Genomic DNA, 14490 nt, shown 5'->3' with positions numbered 1-14490 from the left:
CCTATGAACAAAATGGCAAGCATATTGGCTCAGTTCCAAAGCCCCTGAACTTTTGCCACTGAACTTCCAAGTGCTACGAGGGCAGCGTGGTGCCTAGCAGGAAACCAAAGGGCAGGACCCATGAAGAGGATGCTATATGGGTAGAGCCTTGTAGGAAAAAGTCTGCCGGATATGGAGGAGAGGCAAGAATAATGGCAGTAGCGACTAATAATTAAACAGCACACATCGTGTTCCATGCCTACTTTACATGTTGCCATTACTGATCCAGACAACTATCATCTCCACTTTGTAGATGATGAAACTGAGGCCTGGAGAGGTTAAGTAACTTGAGTTAAGGCCATTACAGTCAATCATTTCATTGTTCCCTTCTCTGTGAGCGGATCATATACACAGCCCTGACCACTGTCAAGTGACTGTGCTGCCCCACAGGGTGAGAGCGCTTTCCTAATCCACTTTCGGCCTTGGCCAATGGAGTGTGAGTGAACGTAAGCTATAAAGGCCTGGCAGAACGTTTAAGAGCTACAGCTTGTGCTAATGAGCCCCCTGTTCTTTCCCTCAGCCAAGAGAACACCAGTCTCACATCAGAACTGCTCCTTCCACCTGAGCCCCAGGATGAGAAGCCATGGAGCAAAACTGTTGGCAACGACCCATAGCCACAGACATGTACTATAAGTGGAGAATATGTTTGTTTTAAGTCACTAGGATTTGGGGGCTATTTGCTATTACAGCAGAGCTCTAAGTGGCAGAGCCAGGATCCTAACCTCAGTAGGTGCAATTTAATTACCATAAAATTTGTCTGTTTTTAGTGTCCAATTAAATGATTTTACTATATGGTATGGTGCAGCCATCATCACAATCTAACTTTACAACATTTTCATCATCCAAAAAGAAACCTAGTAGACTCATTTCCCATTATCACCCCCAGTCTCATGGAATTGTGCAATATACGATCTTTTGTGCCTGGCATAGTTTTTTCAAGGTTCAACCACGTTGCAGCATGTGTTAGTACTTTATTTCTTTTTATCGTCAAATAGCATTCCACTATATGGCTATGCCACATCTTGTTTATCCAATCATCAGATGATGGACATGTGGGATGTTTCCAGCTTTTGGCTATTGTAAATAATGCTGCTATAAATATTTTTAAAAAGTCAGTGCATTCCATATAAGGCTAAAGATTGCATACGAAGAGCTGGCACCTCAACCTTTCCAAAAAAAGTGCAGAAATTAAAAGTACCTCTGAGATAGCTAAGCAAGGGGCCTGTTATTTTAAGGGACAATGTAACCAAGCCATTCTGTTCTTTTAAGCAATAGCCTTGGTAATAGCTATATAATTCGGACATCAGATATTAAGACTTGTTTTATGCCAGTTAACATAAAAAAAAGAGTCAAAATTTTGTCTTTAATGCTAGTGCCCTCCATTTCCAATTAAAAAAGAAACAATAGAGTGCATGATAGTTGATATTGAAAATATAAAGGAGGGGGGATCACCCAGAATCCTAAGACATAGAGGCAAACACTATTAAAATGTTATATGTTACCAAAATTCTAATGGTCTTTTTCTTGCAGAAATGGAAAAGGTGATCTTAAGATTTATACAGAATTGCAAGAAACTCTGAATGGCCAAAACAATTTTGAAAAAGAACAAACTTTTGCAGGACTCACTCTTCCCAATTTTAAAACTTACTATAAAGCTACAGTAATCAAAACAGGGTAGTACTGGCATAAGCATAAAGATATAGATCGACAGTATAATTTTGAATCTATAGAAATGAACCTTTAGATCTATGGTCAACTGTTTTTCCACAAGGATGCCAAAACCATTCAATGGGGAAAGAATACGTAAGTCAACAAATGGTGCGGAGACAACTGAATATTGACATGCCAAAGAATGAATGAAGTTGGACCTCACATCATGAACAAAAATTAACTCAAAATAGATCAAAGATCTAAATATAAAAGCCAAAACTATAAAATTCTTAAAAGGAAACGGAATGGTAAATCTTCATGACTTTGGATTTGGCAATGGTTTCATGACACCAAAGGACAAGGAGCAAAAGAAAAAAATAAACTGGACGTTATCAAAATTAAAACTTTTGCATACCAAAGGACACTATCAAAAAATTGAAAGACAACCCACATAATGGAAGAGAATATCTGCAAATCATGTATCTGATAAGGGATTAATATCCAGAGTATATAAAGAACTCCTACAATTTAACAACAAAAGGACAAACAACCCAATTAAAAATGGGCAAAGGACTTGAATTAACATTTCTCCAAAGATATATAAAAAAAGGAAACAAATGTTGGCTAAGACATAGAGAAATTGGAACCCTGATACATTGCTGGTGGAAATGTAACACAGTGCAGCCACTATCTGTGCAAAAACAGTTTGGTGGTTCCTCAGAGTTAAAACAAAGTACCATATGATGCAAAAATTTCACTCCTGGATATGTACCCAAATAAACTGAAAAGAGATATCCAAACAAAAATTAGACACGAATATTCATAGCAGTCTTATTAACAATAGCCAAGAAGTGGAAACAACTCAAAGGTCCATCAACTGATGAAAGATAAATAAACAACATGTGGTATAGCCATATAATATTACTGAGCCATAAATGTGAAGTATTGATATGGGCTACAACACGGATGAACCTTGAAAACATGCTAAGTGAAAGAAGGCAGACATTAAATTCACATACTGTATGATTCCACTTATATGAAATGTCCAGAATGGGCAAATCCGGAGATAGAAAGCAGACTAGTGGTTTCAGGGACTAAGGAAAAGGGGAATGGGGAGTGACTGCTTAACTTGAGTAGACACAAGGTTTCCTTTTGGGGTGATACGAAAGTTCTAGAACTAGATAGTGTAGAGAGAAGGTTGTACAACATTGTGCATGCCACTGAGTTATATGACTTTAAATGAATAAAATGGTAAATTTGATGTTATGTGTATTTTACCACAATTTTTAAAAAAGTTAAACGCTTTCCTAAATTGACATCTTAAGGTAGTCTATCCATGAAATATGAGTGCTTTGGTTAATGACAACCACAGTTATCCAAATTGTATTTCATTGAGATTAATAAAATACCAAGCTAAAGTTTTACTGATTTTTATTAAGTTTTACAATACTTTTAATGAATCATGGGTCAGAAACTTCATAAATCTTTCATAATTATTTTTGAAACTAAGTAGTAGCAATGAAAAATGACAAATTATATTTTCATGCTCAATTGCAATCAAATTGGACTTCTAATGAGTATAGCCTAAAGTCTGCTAATATGCCATTCCACAAGAATATGGAGTTTAGCAGGGGTAAACTGCCATGGTACCTAAAGTTCTGTATCCTTGGAAACCTCTGGGTATCCAAAAATGTACATAGAATCAGCCTCTCTAAATGCACCTTTCCAAACGCTAATTTGGCTGTAATCACCCTGAGGATTGTTGAGGGACTGTTATTCTTTCAGTTCATAATCAACAGAAAGTGTGACATATGTCCTTGGAAAAGTATTTCCAACTGCAGGCCCAGAACCCTCTAAGGCCACAGCCAGCAGCTGGGAAGTAGGAACTATGGATGGCCTTGCCCTGACCTCCAGTTCATCTGAAGTGAACCAAGGAAGAAGAGCTTTGCCCTTGGCAATGCACACTACCATGAACTGTGATGTCAGATCCTTATTTCTAAGGAAAGGAATTCTTGGCACTTACCCGTTTACAGTACCAAAAATCCGGGCTCGGTACATACGCGAGGGTGACCTCTTTGTCATGGATCATTAGAGTTCCCTGTGAAGACAAAGACAGGGCCATCAACATCGATCCTCAGAGACATGGAGAGACAGGAAGGCACAGAGAGCCTTTCCAGTCCCCAAGCTGAAACATTTTACAAAGAGTGAGCTTATTCATCAGCAAAAGGAAATGGCTGTTTTAAGCCACAGACTCGGGGCAGTGTGGGAGAGCAAGCTCAAGCTTAGGGAAAGGGAGAAGGTGAAATCAGTCTTCGGCCTTGGCTCCTGCGGGCTGGGGGGCTGTCCTTGGGCAGGTTAGGCCCAGTCTATTCGTCCAGAGGTCATGTGGTGTACTCTCGTATGAGCCCCAGAAAGTCTCCGCCTGGGTCAGGAACTAGCATACTACCCAGGAGCAAACTCTTCCTTCTGCAGCACAGAAGCGCAGGAGCCTTCTCGATTCTAATCTTCTTCTCCATGGCTAACTCAAATCTCCTTGGAGGGGTAGTAAGGGCTCTTAACTTTGGTGCCTGAAAACTTTCTTTGGAACACTGGCTGCATGGCAAAAGCACCAGGATAAAGAGGTACAACACTGAAGACAGGAAGGAAGAAGGAAGGTGAAAGCTTCACAGCGGGTCACATGTTTATCTCAGGAAACTGAATGGCTGGCGGTGGCAGCAGTGGTGGTGGCGGTGGCAGCAGCATCACTCTGGCTCGGAGCCTACAGAGTGCGCTGGCCATGAGATCTGAGAATCAGTGATTGGCAAATAAGCACTTCGGGAAAGTCCGGCACAGGAACAGGTGGGGAAAGGGGCTCGACAAGCCTGCAGTTACAGAACTCCTTTGCCTCTGCATTTTGGACAAGTCACAGATTTCACATGAAGCAAAAATTAGTTTTGTTTAATAAACACTAGCCAGCAGATTCGCGTTAAAGCAGAGGAAAAAATATCTCTGCCTACTGACAAGGGACCCTCCCCACACTTGTAAGTGAACTAACCGAGATGCGACTCTGGAACTAGCCCCTGCGCTGTTCATGCTCCGCCCTCTAGGGTCCTCTGTGTCTCCTCAGACAGGGCTCTGAGTTATACAAGGCATTTCTTTGCAATTGGACCTCAGTTTCTTGCTTGAATCCATACATCTGTCAAATAATGCTTTACCTCTCTGCTTTTCACACCAAAAGAGTCAAGAGAAATACATAGAATAAAATTATTGTCTTGTCAAAACCAAAGGAAAACTGCCTGCCTACCTAGGTCCTAGAATCTGGTTTCTGAGAAATCATCTCCTGGCTTGTTCCCAAGGCTAGAGGACGATAATAAAATTTTGCTAACATTTATTAGGTGCCAGAAACTGTTAAGGGTGTTATTGTATTTAATCCCCCAAGTGATCCCATGAAGTAACATTATCTCCACTTTACAGATGAGGAAACATGTCAGAGAAGCAAGGTCACCCAGCTGGTGAAAGGCAGAGCTAGGTTCAGAGCTGGGGCCATAGAGCAGGGACCTCCTGCCACATCCGCTACCTCCTGCTCAGTATTCGGGAGAGGAGCTAATCCAGAAAGAGCAAAGCTCTGGCAGGTAGGGAAGGTCAGGAGAATTGCTGCTGCTAAGTTTCTACCCTCGAGATGGTGTCCTTCCACCCAAAGGCAGTATACCACATCATTTAGAAACATGGACTCTGGGTCATGGTCCCTAAATGTGAATCCTGCAGGCCTCCACTCCAGGACTTTCAGCGAGGTCTCTAACTTCTTTGCACTTCAGTTTCCTCACTTGTAAAGTAGGGATGACAGTACCTACTTCATAAGGTGGTTATGATGATTAAGTAAATTAACACATGTAAGAGTTTAGCATGGCATATAGTGAAGGCTCAATAAATGTATTTCAAGACCTAAGTGCCAGACACGGACCAGCACCAGCAGCGGAGACTAGACAGGGTCAAACAGTCACTCACTTCATCCCCTTGCTCGTCGGGTAGTGATATTTCACAACTCATTTCACCCTACTGAACGAAAGCCCACGCTTTCTTTCAGAGGGAATGGTCGCTGCGCATCAGAACCTGCATCTTTATGACAGCACTTAGCATTAGCTGTCAATGGCTGGGCCAAATTTTGGCATCCGGGTTAAATCTTGCTGGCTTTTTATTATCGGTACCAAGCACACATAGTACCTGGCACAGAAAAGGAACTTAGTAAGTGCTTATGAACAAAGACTGAATGGATCCACCTGTCCCCAGAAGACAGGCGTGCTTAGCGCACAGTGGCTCTGGAGGGAGTACTGCTGTCACAGAGTACGTCGTACACCCAGCCCATAAAATGTGTGGGTTGCCACTAGAACAGTGAACAGTGCCATCGGAACAAGGCACTACTGGGAGTTACAGTCACCTGCAAATTTTGATTTCACCACTTGGAGGCATTAGTAGATGCAGGAATTTATAAGGCAAGGAGCACTTTATACTTCCCAGGTAACAAATACGCAGTTCCAGGAGCTGTAGATGACTTTCTGTGAGGGTAGGAAAATAAAATCCCCCTGCCGGAAGTACTCATTGGTCTATCAACTTTGAGAAGTTTACCTCTGCCTCATGTATTACAAAGGTGACGATTTCTTATCCCTTAGAACTAAGGCGGCCCTTTCTTTTTGATCTGCACATAGCTCAACATAAGGCTGCCAGAGACCACTGCTAAAGAATATGAAATGGTTTTAACATCACTGTTGTTTTAATAAGAACAAAGACACAAGAACAACTTGAATGGAAATAACCAGGTTCATCTATGATTTCATTCCCCAGCTGTTATCAAACATAGGCAGCCCAGACACACCAAGTGCAGGTGTGACGTACACTATACCCCTCCCTATCCCTGCGATGTCCTTTCTTCAGATTTCATAGAGCAAAAATCTGCCAATACCTCCTAGGGAAGCAACCTGTGGGGTAATAAATGGGTAGAATGTTTTCACCATTTTTTGGTTGTCCATTTTTAATTGTCTATTATCTACCATCTTTGCATATTAGAATTTTCATTCATTGATTGACTTATTGGGTCATTTATTGAGCTCTCAAAGCAAAGGTACCATGAAGACCACATGTCTGATAACCAGGTCTGGCTCCTAAAAAGGCACCAGATATTTCAAAGGAAAACCAAAGGTATATTCTTTCTCAGTAGTGTTAGATTAGGTTTAGAGGAGGTTAAAATGTGCTAAAATCCTCCCAAGCCAAAGCCCCTGCCTGACAGTCATATACAAGTGTTCCTAAGCACATCCCAAAGGGTCTGAAAGTCAAACTGCAAAAAGCTAGAGACACTCGCCCTCCTGACAGTAAAGCAAGTCCTTCTTCTCCACATGAGACACTGCAGGGGAGCACACTCTGCATCTCAGGGCTGCTGAATTCAACACCCACATTTCCATTTCTCTTTTTAGCTGCTGCTCTTGGAGACTTCATAACTCCATTTTGTGACTGTCAATCTGTGAGAAGGACTTGGGTCAGAAAATTAAAACTCTACGCTACGCTCCAGCTGGCTCATAATCAAGCCCAAGGATTCTTAAGGTGCTGGGGAGGTGTGAGGCAAACAGGGAAAAATGGAACATTTGTGGCCAGGAGCTCCGCATCTTTGTTGAAGACCTCCAACACAGGCACAGTCACAGTTAAACTCTGTACTGAGAATATAGTTGCTGTGTGACATCAAAGATCATCTCTTAAAGTATGGAGAGGCAGACAGGATCAAAAGGCAGGGTAAAAGTATGTGAGCCTTGTGAATACAACTCACACTGAAAACTCAGCAATCCCTCTTCGTAGATTTGTGCTTCTTCCAAACACAGGATGGGAGAATCAGGTTACTGGTGGCTGAGAACTGGTACTGTTTATCAGAGATAGCAATCTTTATTCACAAAGCAATTACCGTTTATACAAAGGCATTCTTCATAAATGTCATCTCGCTCCATCTTCACAAGTAGGGCATATATAAAACCTATTTCCACGAGGGAAAGTATGGCTGAGATACATGGAGCAGCCTGCCAAAGATCACAGAGCTAGTTAGCAACGTACAAAGCCGAGTTTTCTTTTTACCATATTGCTTCTTTTTTGTTTTTAAATTTCCAGGGAGCCGGCCAACTCATAATACTTGCCACACCAAAGAGCTGGCTTCTGATAAAAAGAGGCACAAGGTAAAGTCTAAAGAGATTCATAAGCAACGGACCTATAGAGAGTTTTTAGAGAGACTACCATAAAGACCCTGCCGACCCCCAAACTAGCCTGCTCAACGGGGTCTTTATGTTCTTAAAGCACCTACAACTACTTGTGCCTAAGACAAAGGAGGCTGCTAATAAGTAGCTGCTATCAGGAGTTTCAAAAAGCATGACAATCAAATGGACCTGCAGAAAGAATAAAACAAGAGGAACAAAATAACAGGTTTAAAACATATGTGTGTCGTTCCTCTTCGCATAAAAGGGTAGTTTTTATAGAAGTGTTCTGCAAGGCAACCAGGTTCATTCTTTCTGGGGCAAGGATCTGCTTTAGTCCAATATTTTGTAAAACTCAGCATTCCCAAAGGCTAAATACAAAATGAGACGGGAAGAGGAAAGGAGGAGGGGGAGGGAGGGAGGGAATACAGGCCAGAAGTCCTGAGGGAAGCATAGAATGCTCTGTGACAACTCTGTAGCTTTGTCCTTTCGCCCGACAGGATCTGAGTTGCCCTCTGAGCATTCAGGAGATGAGGCCCTGATGGGACCTGCACTGGAAACAGATCCCAAACCAGGGTCCAACTTAAGGTAGATGGGCAAGAAGACACCACCTTCTTGGCTGCCACTTATCTTGAGATATCTTTTCTTGTCCAGATGAAAGCACAACAAAATATTTTCTGAAATCCTCCTTAGTAACATTTTTCACTACCTGACCAGTCAATCTGTCATTTCCTAAGAGGACACAACCAGTGTCTTGCTAAAACCTTTTTTCTGTTCTTTGAAGTAACATGGCTGGCCTGTGTTTCACTGAGCCCCAGCCGCGAGGCTCAGAGCTGGCCAAGGTCAGGGTCTCAAGTGAACTCTTGCCCCAGGAACGCAATACACTGTAGACTAGGCCCTGACATATAGCGACTTGATTATCCCATCCACCCCACCCACTCTCCCTGCCAGTCTTCTGTATATTTTAAAATAAGATCCAAGTTCCTCCAGAAAATGCCTCTCATCAATACAAAAGAATATCAATGATCTGCAGATTTGGAGATCATTTCGTTAACTTAGGTCCAGGAAGACTCAGGAAGAGTAGAATTATCTACCCAGGGATCCACAAGACTCTCCTGATCTAACAGTCATTGTGTCAAAAACGAAGAGGCGAAATATAAACAAATATATAAATAAATAAGTAAATAATCAAAACAGCCCAAAATCTTTTCTCTCCGTTGTGCAGACACTGAGACCGCTAGGCAGATGGGCACTCAGCAAATTCCTTCACCACAAACATCTTCTCATAAAGAAATGACTTACAAGCTCCAGCTTTTAGAACTTAAGAGTAATTGAACAACTGTGAACCATTAAAATGCATATATTTTTGAAACTTTGTTATAACTTTGTATGTTTCAGAGCACCATTTCATCCAATGTTCATAAGGACCTCGCTCTAGTTAAGATTTCCCTTGCTAATCAAAAATTTATTTCCCAACAAAGATAGGATCTAATTCTTAGTGGAAGTATAAGATTATGTTTGCATATATCTTACTGATAATCCTTAAACTCCCTTCAGAGTTCAGGTTTCTATAACCTCCATTTTATTTGATTTTTCTCATTTCTGAGCTGGTTTCAACCACACTGTAATGCAATCAGAGAACTCATCAAGTAGAACAGATACAGAAACAAAACGCAGCTTGTTCTTTTCTAACAATTTTCTCAGTTAACCCTAAAATCATTGTGGGGTATGCAAGGCAGAGGTTTTTAGCCCCAGATAAAAGAGAGGCTCCCTTTCAGTGCAATTAGGACCATTTTCCCAGCCAGTTGAGTGGCAGCTCTACAACACTTTCTTATTTCTGAGATGACTACTGTCCTAGCTTCCCTGGCTCTTTTCTTCTGGAAAAAGTAGATGTTAAATTCAAGATATACACATGCTTCATTGTGTAGGTCTCTAAATCGATCACCGTAAGAGAAAGGAGTTTCTAACATCAATGTGGAAAATGAAAAGCTTCTTCATTCGCTGCGTTTATTGAATAACAGAAGCAAACCATTTCTCTCCCATTTCTTTTTCTTACAGAGCAGATGGCGGGAGGTGGCAGGAACAGCCAAGAGCAGATGCGTCCTAATACAATGCACAGGCCACACTACCGAGCCCACCACAAAGGCTGCACGGAGCTCCCTGAGCATCCTCCAAAGGGCCAGCAGCCATTCTTCCGGCGTCACCACTGTAAAGAGGTCACTTTTACTGGCTCTTTATCTACTACCTCCCATCCAAGAACCTTAGTTCTCACGAAGGCTTTCTCTATTAGGCTCTCTGGCTTCAATGTCCTTGAAGGAATTTATAATGTCCTTACTCAGACATTTCAGAGAACCCTGCTGATATTTTCTTTTGCCCTGAAAAGATGAATAAAATAGAGAGCTGCCAGACTTCTGAACGCATACTGTTTAACCACCATTCTGGAGAGGTGACCACCTGCCATTCTTTTATTCTTAGGCAAAAAGCTACAGACCCAATTCCAGTCTGACAGAAGCTACAAGGCTAAGAATGGAAGCTTCCAGTCAGAAAAGGTCTATTGGGACAGGAGGTTAGGTTCCTAATCATTTTAGGTCTACTCATTCTCACTGGCAAATAACACTGAATTATCACATTTCAGCCCTTAATAAAAACAAGAGGTGGCTTTACACATTTAAGACATGAGCAAGCTAAATTACTCCATATTGAGGAAGGAACATTTGCTGTGCATAGTATCATGGTATATAGCATCATAAATAGTGCTTATATAGAGAGAATGAGGGAATGATCTCAGCACAGGGCAGAAATCTTTGGTAATCCAAGAGTTTGGAGAAGACAAAGTCAAGAAATCTCTAACGACTCCCAAATGCTAAGTGCTACAAGGGCACAGCTCACAGCCATCCAGAAACCCTCCTAATCAGACTTATATGTCCAAGAAATCTAACAGACTTAATAACCCTTGGATGCCTTAAACACCCTCAGATCATCTAGTGGATTAGAAGGCATCCCTTATACCTGTTTGAAGGCTATCGAAGTAACTAAGATGAATGATCATATAATTGAAATTTTCTTTCTCAGAAAACCTGGGAAAAAAAATACATTAAAAAAGAGAGAGCCTTGAGCAATGTTAGGAAGCATCTTAAGGTTTCCGTTATGCAGAACAGCCTGCAGATCTAGATTTTCTAAGATAGTTCCAACTTCATGTTCTGTCCCCTTGAAAGGCTATGTGTCAGGTGGTGCAAACCAATTTGAGGCTCAGGAAGACGGTCGACATAACAACCCACAGCTGGCTCCTCTCAAAAAGATCTCAATTGAATGTACTGAGATTATTTCTTTTTTGTGGGAAGACTTCTACAGTTTTATAGATTAAAATACGCCTTTACCATTTTTCCTACCACCTCCTCACCTCCCAGATCATTAGCCAGAATAGGATATGTATTTTTTTATACAAGAAATATTTTCTCACAGCTAACAAGGTATGGGGGTTTTCTCCGTTTACGAAACTTAAGAGTGCTCTCTGAAGATCAGCTTTTAAAGCAAGAGGACAAGAAACAAGTTCACTCTTTAAACAAACAGCACATAGCTCTATCTGAAATTCCTATCAGGAAACGTACAGAATAGAAAGAGTTCTTTAATATGGCTGGAAGTGAAGAGAGAGAGGAGGAGAGTGAGACAGTTTATGCTGAAAGGTCAACTATGTTGACACTGCCAACAGTGCAGGTATGAAGTGTGCTGTGAGCCGCCTGCACAATGGAAAAAGCTGGATGTGACCCAGGGAGGAGAAAATGGTAAGCCGCACTTAAGAAAAGTGAGAAAGCCCAGAAATAAGTAAGATCAAGATACACACACACACACACACGCACACATTTTAACTAGTTTTAAGATACGGTACATTGGTTAGACATTTATATAGTTTATAAAATGATTCCCCTAATTGCTCCTTCTCTCCTCTGGTTTTCCACTTAGCCAGTATCCTAATGCTAACTACCTTCTCTACGCCATGCTCCCCGTCCCTGTGACCATCTATCAACTACTAATCTGTACTTCTTTAACCCTTCACCCCATTCTCCCAGTCCTCTAACCCCACTGCCCCTCTGTCCGTCACCAAATTGTCCACTATATTTGTGAGTCTGCTTTTGATTAGTTTGTTCTTTTTGTTCCTTAGATTCCGCATATAAGTGAAATCATTGGTATTTATCTTTCTCTGAGGAGATATACATATATTTTAATGCTCACGGCACCTGGTCTTCCTAGGTGGTCTCCCATCCAAGCACTAACCAGGCCCAACCCTGCTTAGCTTCTGAGATCAGACGAGACCAGGCCCGTTCTGGGTGGCATGGCCATAGACCGAAGATATATTCTTATTGTTGCTAATATAGGCCTCGCAAAAATGTTGGTACTTTCCGACAAGAGGCATTCTACTTCTGTCCCCTCCTTAAATCTTGAATGTTTGTATGTAATAAGATTTAGAACAACTCATGCAGAAAAACTATATCCAAAGCAGCCTAGGTAAAACATGGTCTTTAACATACTGTAACTTCTCTGGCTTCTGAAAACTATTGATCTTGTACTCAAATTTCAGACACTGACACCAATGTTTGTCTAGTCCCTAACGAGGCTTTGGCTACTAGTCATCAGTTTGTGTCATTTTAAAGGATACGAGAACAAAAGTGTACGTTTTAATTATACTTTACATATTTAACATTTAGTATACTTTGATTATTATAAGGATAACTAAGGTTTGGAGAAATAAGTTCTATAACCTGAAAGAATTTGGAAACTGGTTCTTAATCTGGAAAATTAAGAGACTCCTTCTGAGTAGTCTCCCAATGCCTGTTTGTTTCCTTTTCCTTGGATGTAAAGCCGCGACTTTTAACTGGGCACATGACTGCCTGGAATAAAGACATTTCCAAGCCCCCCTTGCAGTTAAGTGCAGCCATGACTAACTTCTAATCAACTGGACATAAGCACAAATAGTGCTTGCAAATTCTAGGAAGTATTCTCAAAGGGAAGGCCATGTCCATTTTAATCCCTTGTTCCTTCCCATTAAGTCAGCAAATCAAAGTGATGGCTAACACTCAAGCAGCCATCTTGGACAATAATGTTTAAGTCACATGAGAACTGAAAGAGCCTGGGTCCCTGATGATCCTGGCATCACCATAAGAAAGCCTTATGACTTAGACTTCATCAGAGAGAAATCCTCATCTAAGCCTCTGTTATTTTTAGTGTTCTGTCGCTCAGCCAAATCTAATCCTAACCAATACAGATGCTTTTGGAAATTATTAGTGATGGGCAGAGTTAGGTATTTTGCTCAAAAGATTTAGACTATAAAGAGAAAGCTGGAGGATAAACCTAGTTAAGTAGAACAAAAGGTATAAAAAATGACAATGAAAAACCTCTTCCCTGCCCCTCCCAAGCTCTCCAGTCCTTCATCTCTAATGGTGACCTGTAAGTCCTGCTGTCACCTCATACTCAACGCATCTGAAACAATCATCTTCATTCCTCCCAAATGCTTTTCTCTTCCATATGCTTTATCTCTATCCAAGGTACTACCACCCTTTTAACCTCTGAGTGGCCTTTGAATCTGCCCTCTCTTTTGCCCCTCTATTCAGTACTCAGTGTTGCCAAACCCTAGAGATTCTTCAAACTCTCAAATCTGACTTCTGTTTTGTATCTGCTTCCAGTCCCTAGTGTAAGCCCACATCTCAACTACTGCTCTAGATCCTAACAGACCTTTCCCTCTGCAGTTTTTCCCCCTCTAGTCAAATCCACATGCTACCACAAGAAGTTTCATTTTAACTATGTTACAGTACATTCTTGTGTATCCCTCACGTCTTCAAATTAAAGACCAAATGCAAGGCCCTTGACAACCTACCTTTGCACTTTCCAAGCTATTCCTTTCACTACTTCCCAGAGTACAGAGCACAAGAACAAGACAGGAATTTAGAAGCTAGAACAAAAAAGATGTAGCTATCTCTGTCGGAACAGAAATAGTATACTACTATTTGCTGTAAAGATTACAGGGCAGAAAGCTATTAGAAGTACCAGAATCTGGCAAGTCCAGAGGTTGCTCAGGTTGAGAGGACTGGGGCCTTCTGCATTAAGATCCCTAGGGGTGATGAAGAAGGAATACAGCACCAGAAACCACTTCATTTGACATTTATTAATCCAGTTAACGAATATTTATTTAGTACAGCATGTTGTCAGGTACAGCTCTAAACCATTTGGGTAGTGAAGGGGAAAAAAGTGAAAAAAAAGAAAAGAAACGGTCCCTGCCCTCATGGACCTTTTGATCTCGAGATGTCCAATTTTATCGGTGACATCTGCTTTACTATACGGAGACCTTTGCTAGTCATTACCCAGGCCCTCTGGCCGGTTCAGCTATTTACTCCTTTATTCCACATTTCTCAGGGCCCCGGCACTATCTTAAAACTATCTAAGCAAGTGTCTGACTACAGAAAGCTCCCTTCACCTCAAGTACTCAGAAGAGCCACAAGAAGCGTTTTCCCAGGCAAGGCGCCCAAACTAATGTTCTCTGACCTGAAAGAGGTCCAGCCGAGCTTGGAAACCTGATAGGAACAAACACAAACATGTCTCTGAGCTG

At 41.4% G+C, this 14490-nt stretch overlaps 1 protein-coding gene and 1 pseudogene across 4 annotated transcripts in view; both read right to left on the bottom strand.

Annotated features, from left to right (window-relative positions):
- Nucleotides 1-14490, bottom strand: part of RBM6 (RNA binding motif protein 6) — a 91942-nt gene that overhangs the window by 15528 nt on the left and 61924 nt on the right. For all 4 annotated transcript variants that reach the window (XM_006909116.3, XM_025044811.1, XM_025044810.1 and 1 more), the window contains one exon: nucleotides 3713-3787. In XM_006909116.3, coding sequence (XP_006909178.1) covers nucleotides 3713-3787 — 75 coding nt within the window. The remainder of the gene's footprint in view (nucleotides 1-3712; nucleotides 3788-14490) is intronic.
- LOC112477588 lies at nucleotides 12116-12234 on the bottom strand (annotated as a pseudogene).

This window comes from Pteropus alecto, unplaced genomic scaffold (assembly GCF_000325575.1).
Source record: "Pteropus alecto unplaced genomic scaffold, ASM32557v1 scaffold53, whole genome shotgun sequence".
Lineage (NCBI taxonomy): Eukaryota > Metazoa > Chordata > Mammalia > Chiroptera > Pteropodidae > Pteropus > Pteropus alecto.
This window is presented reverse-complemented; position numbering and strand designations above follow the sequence as displayed.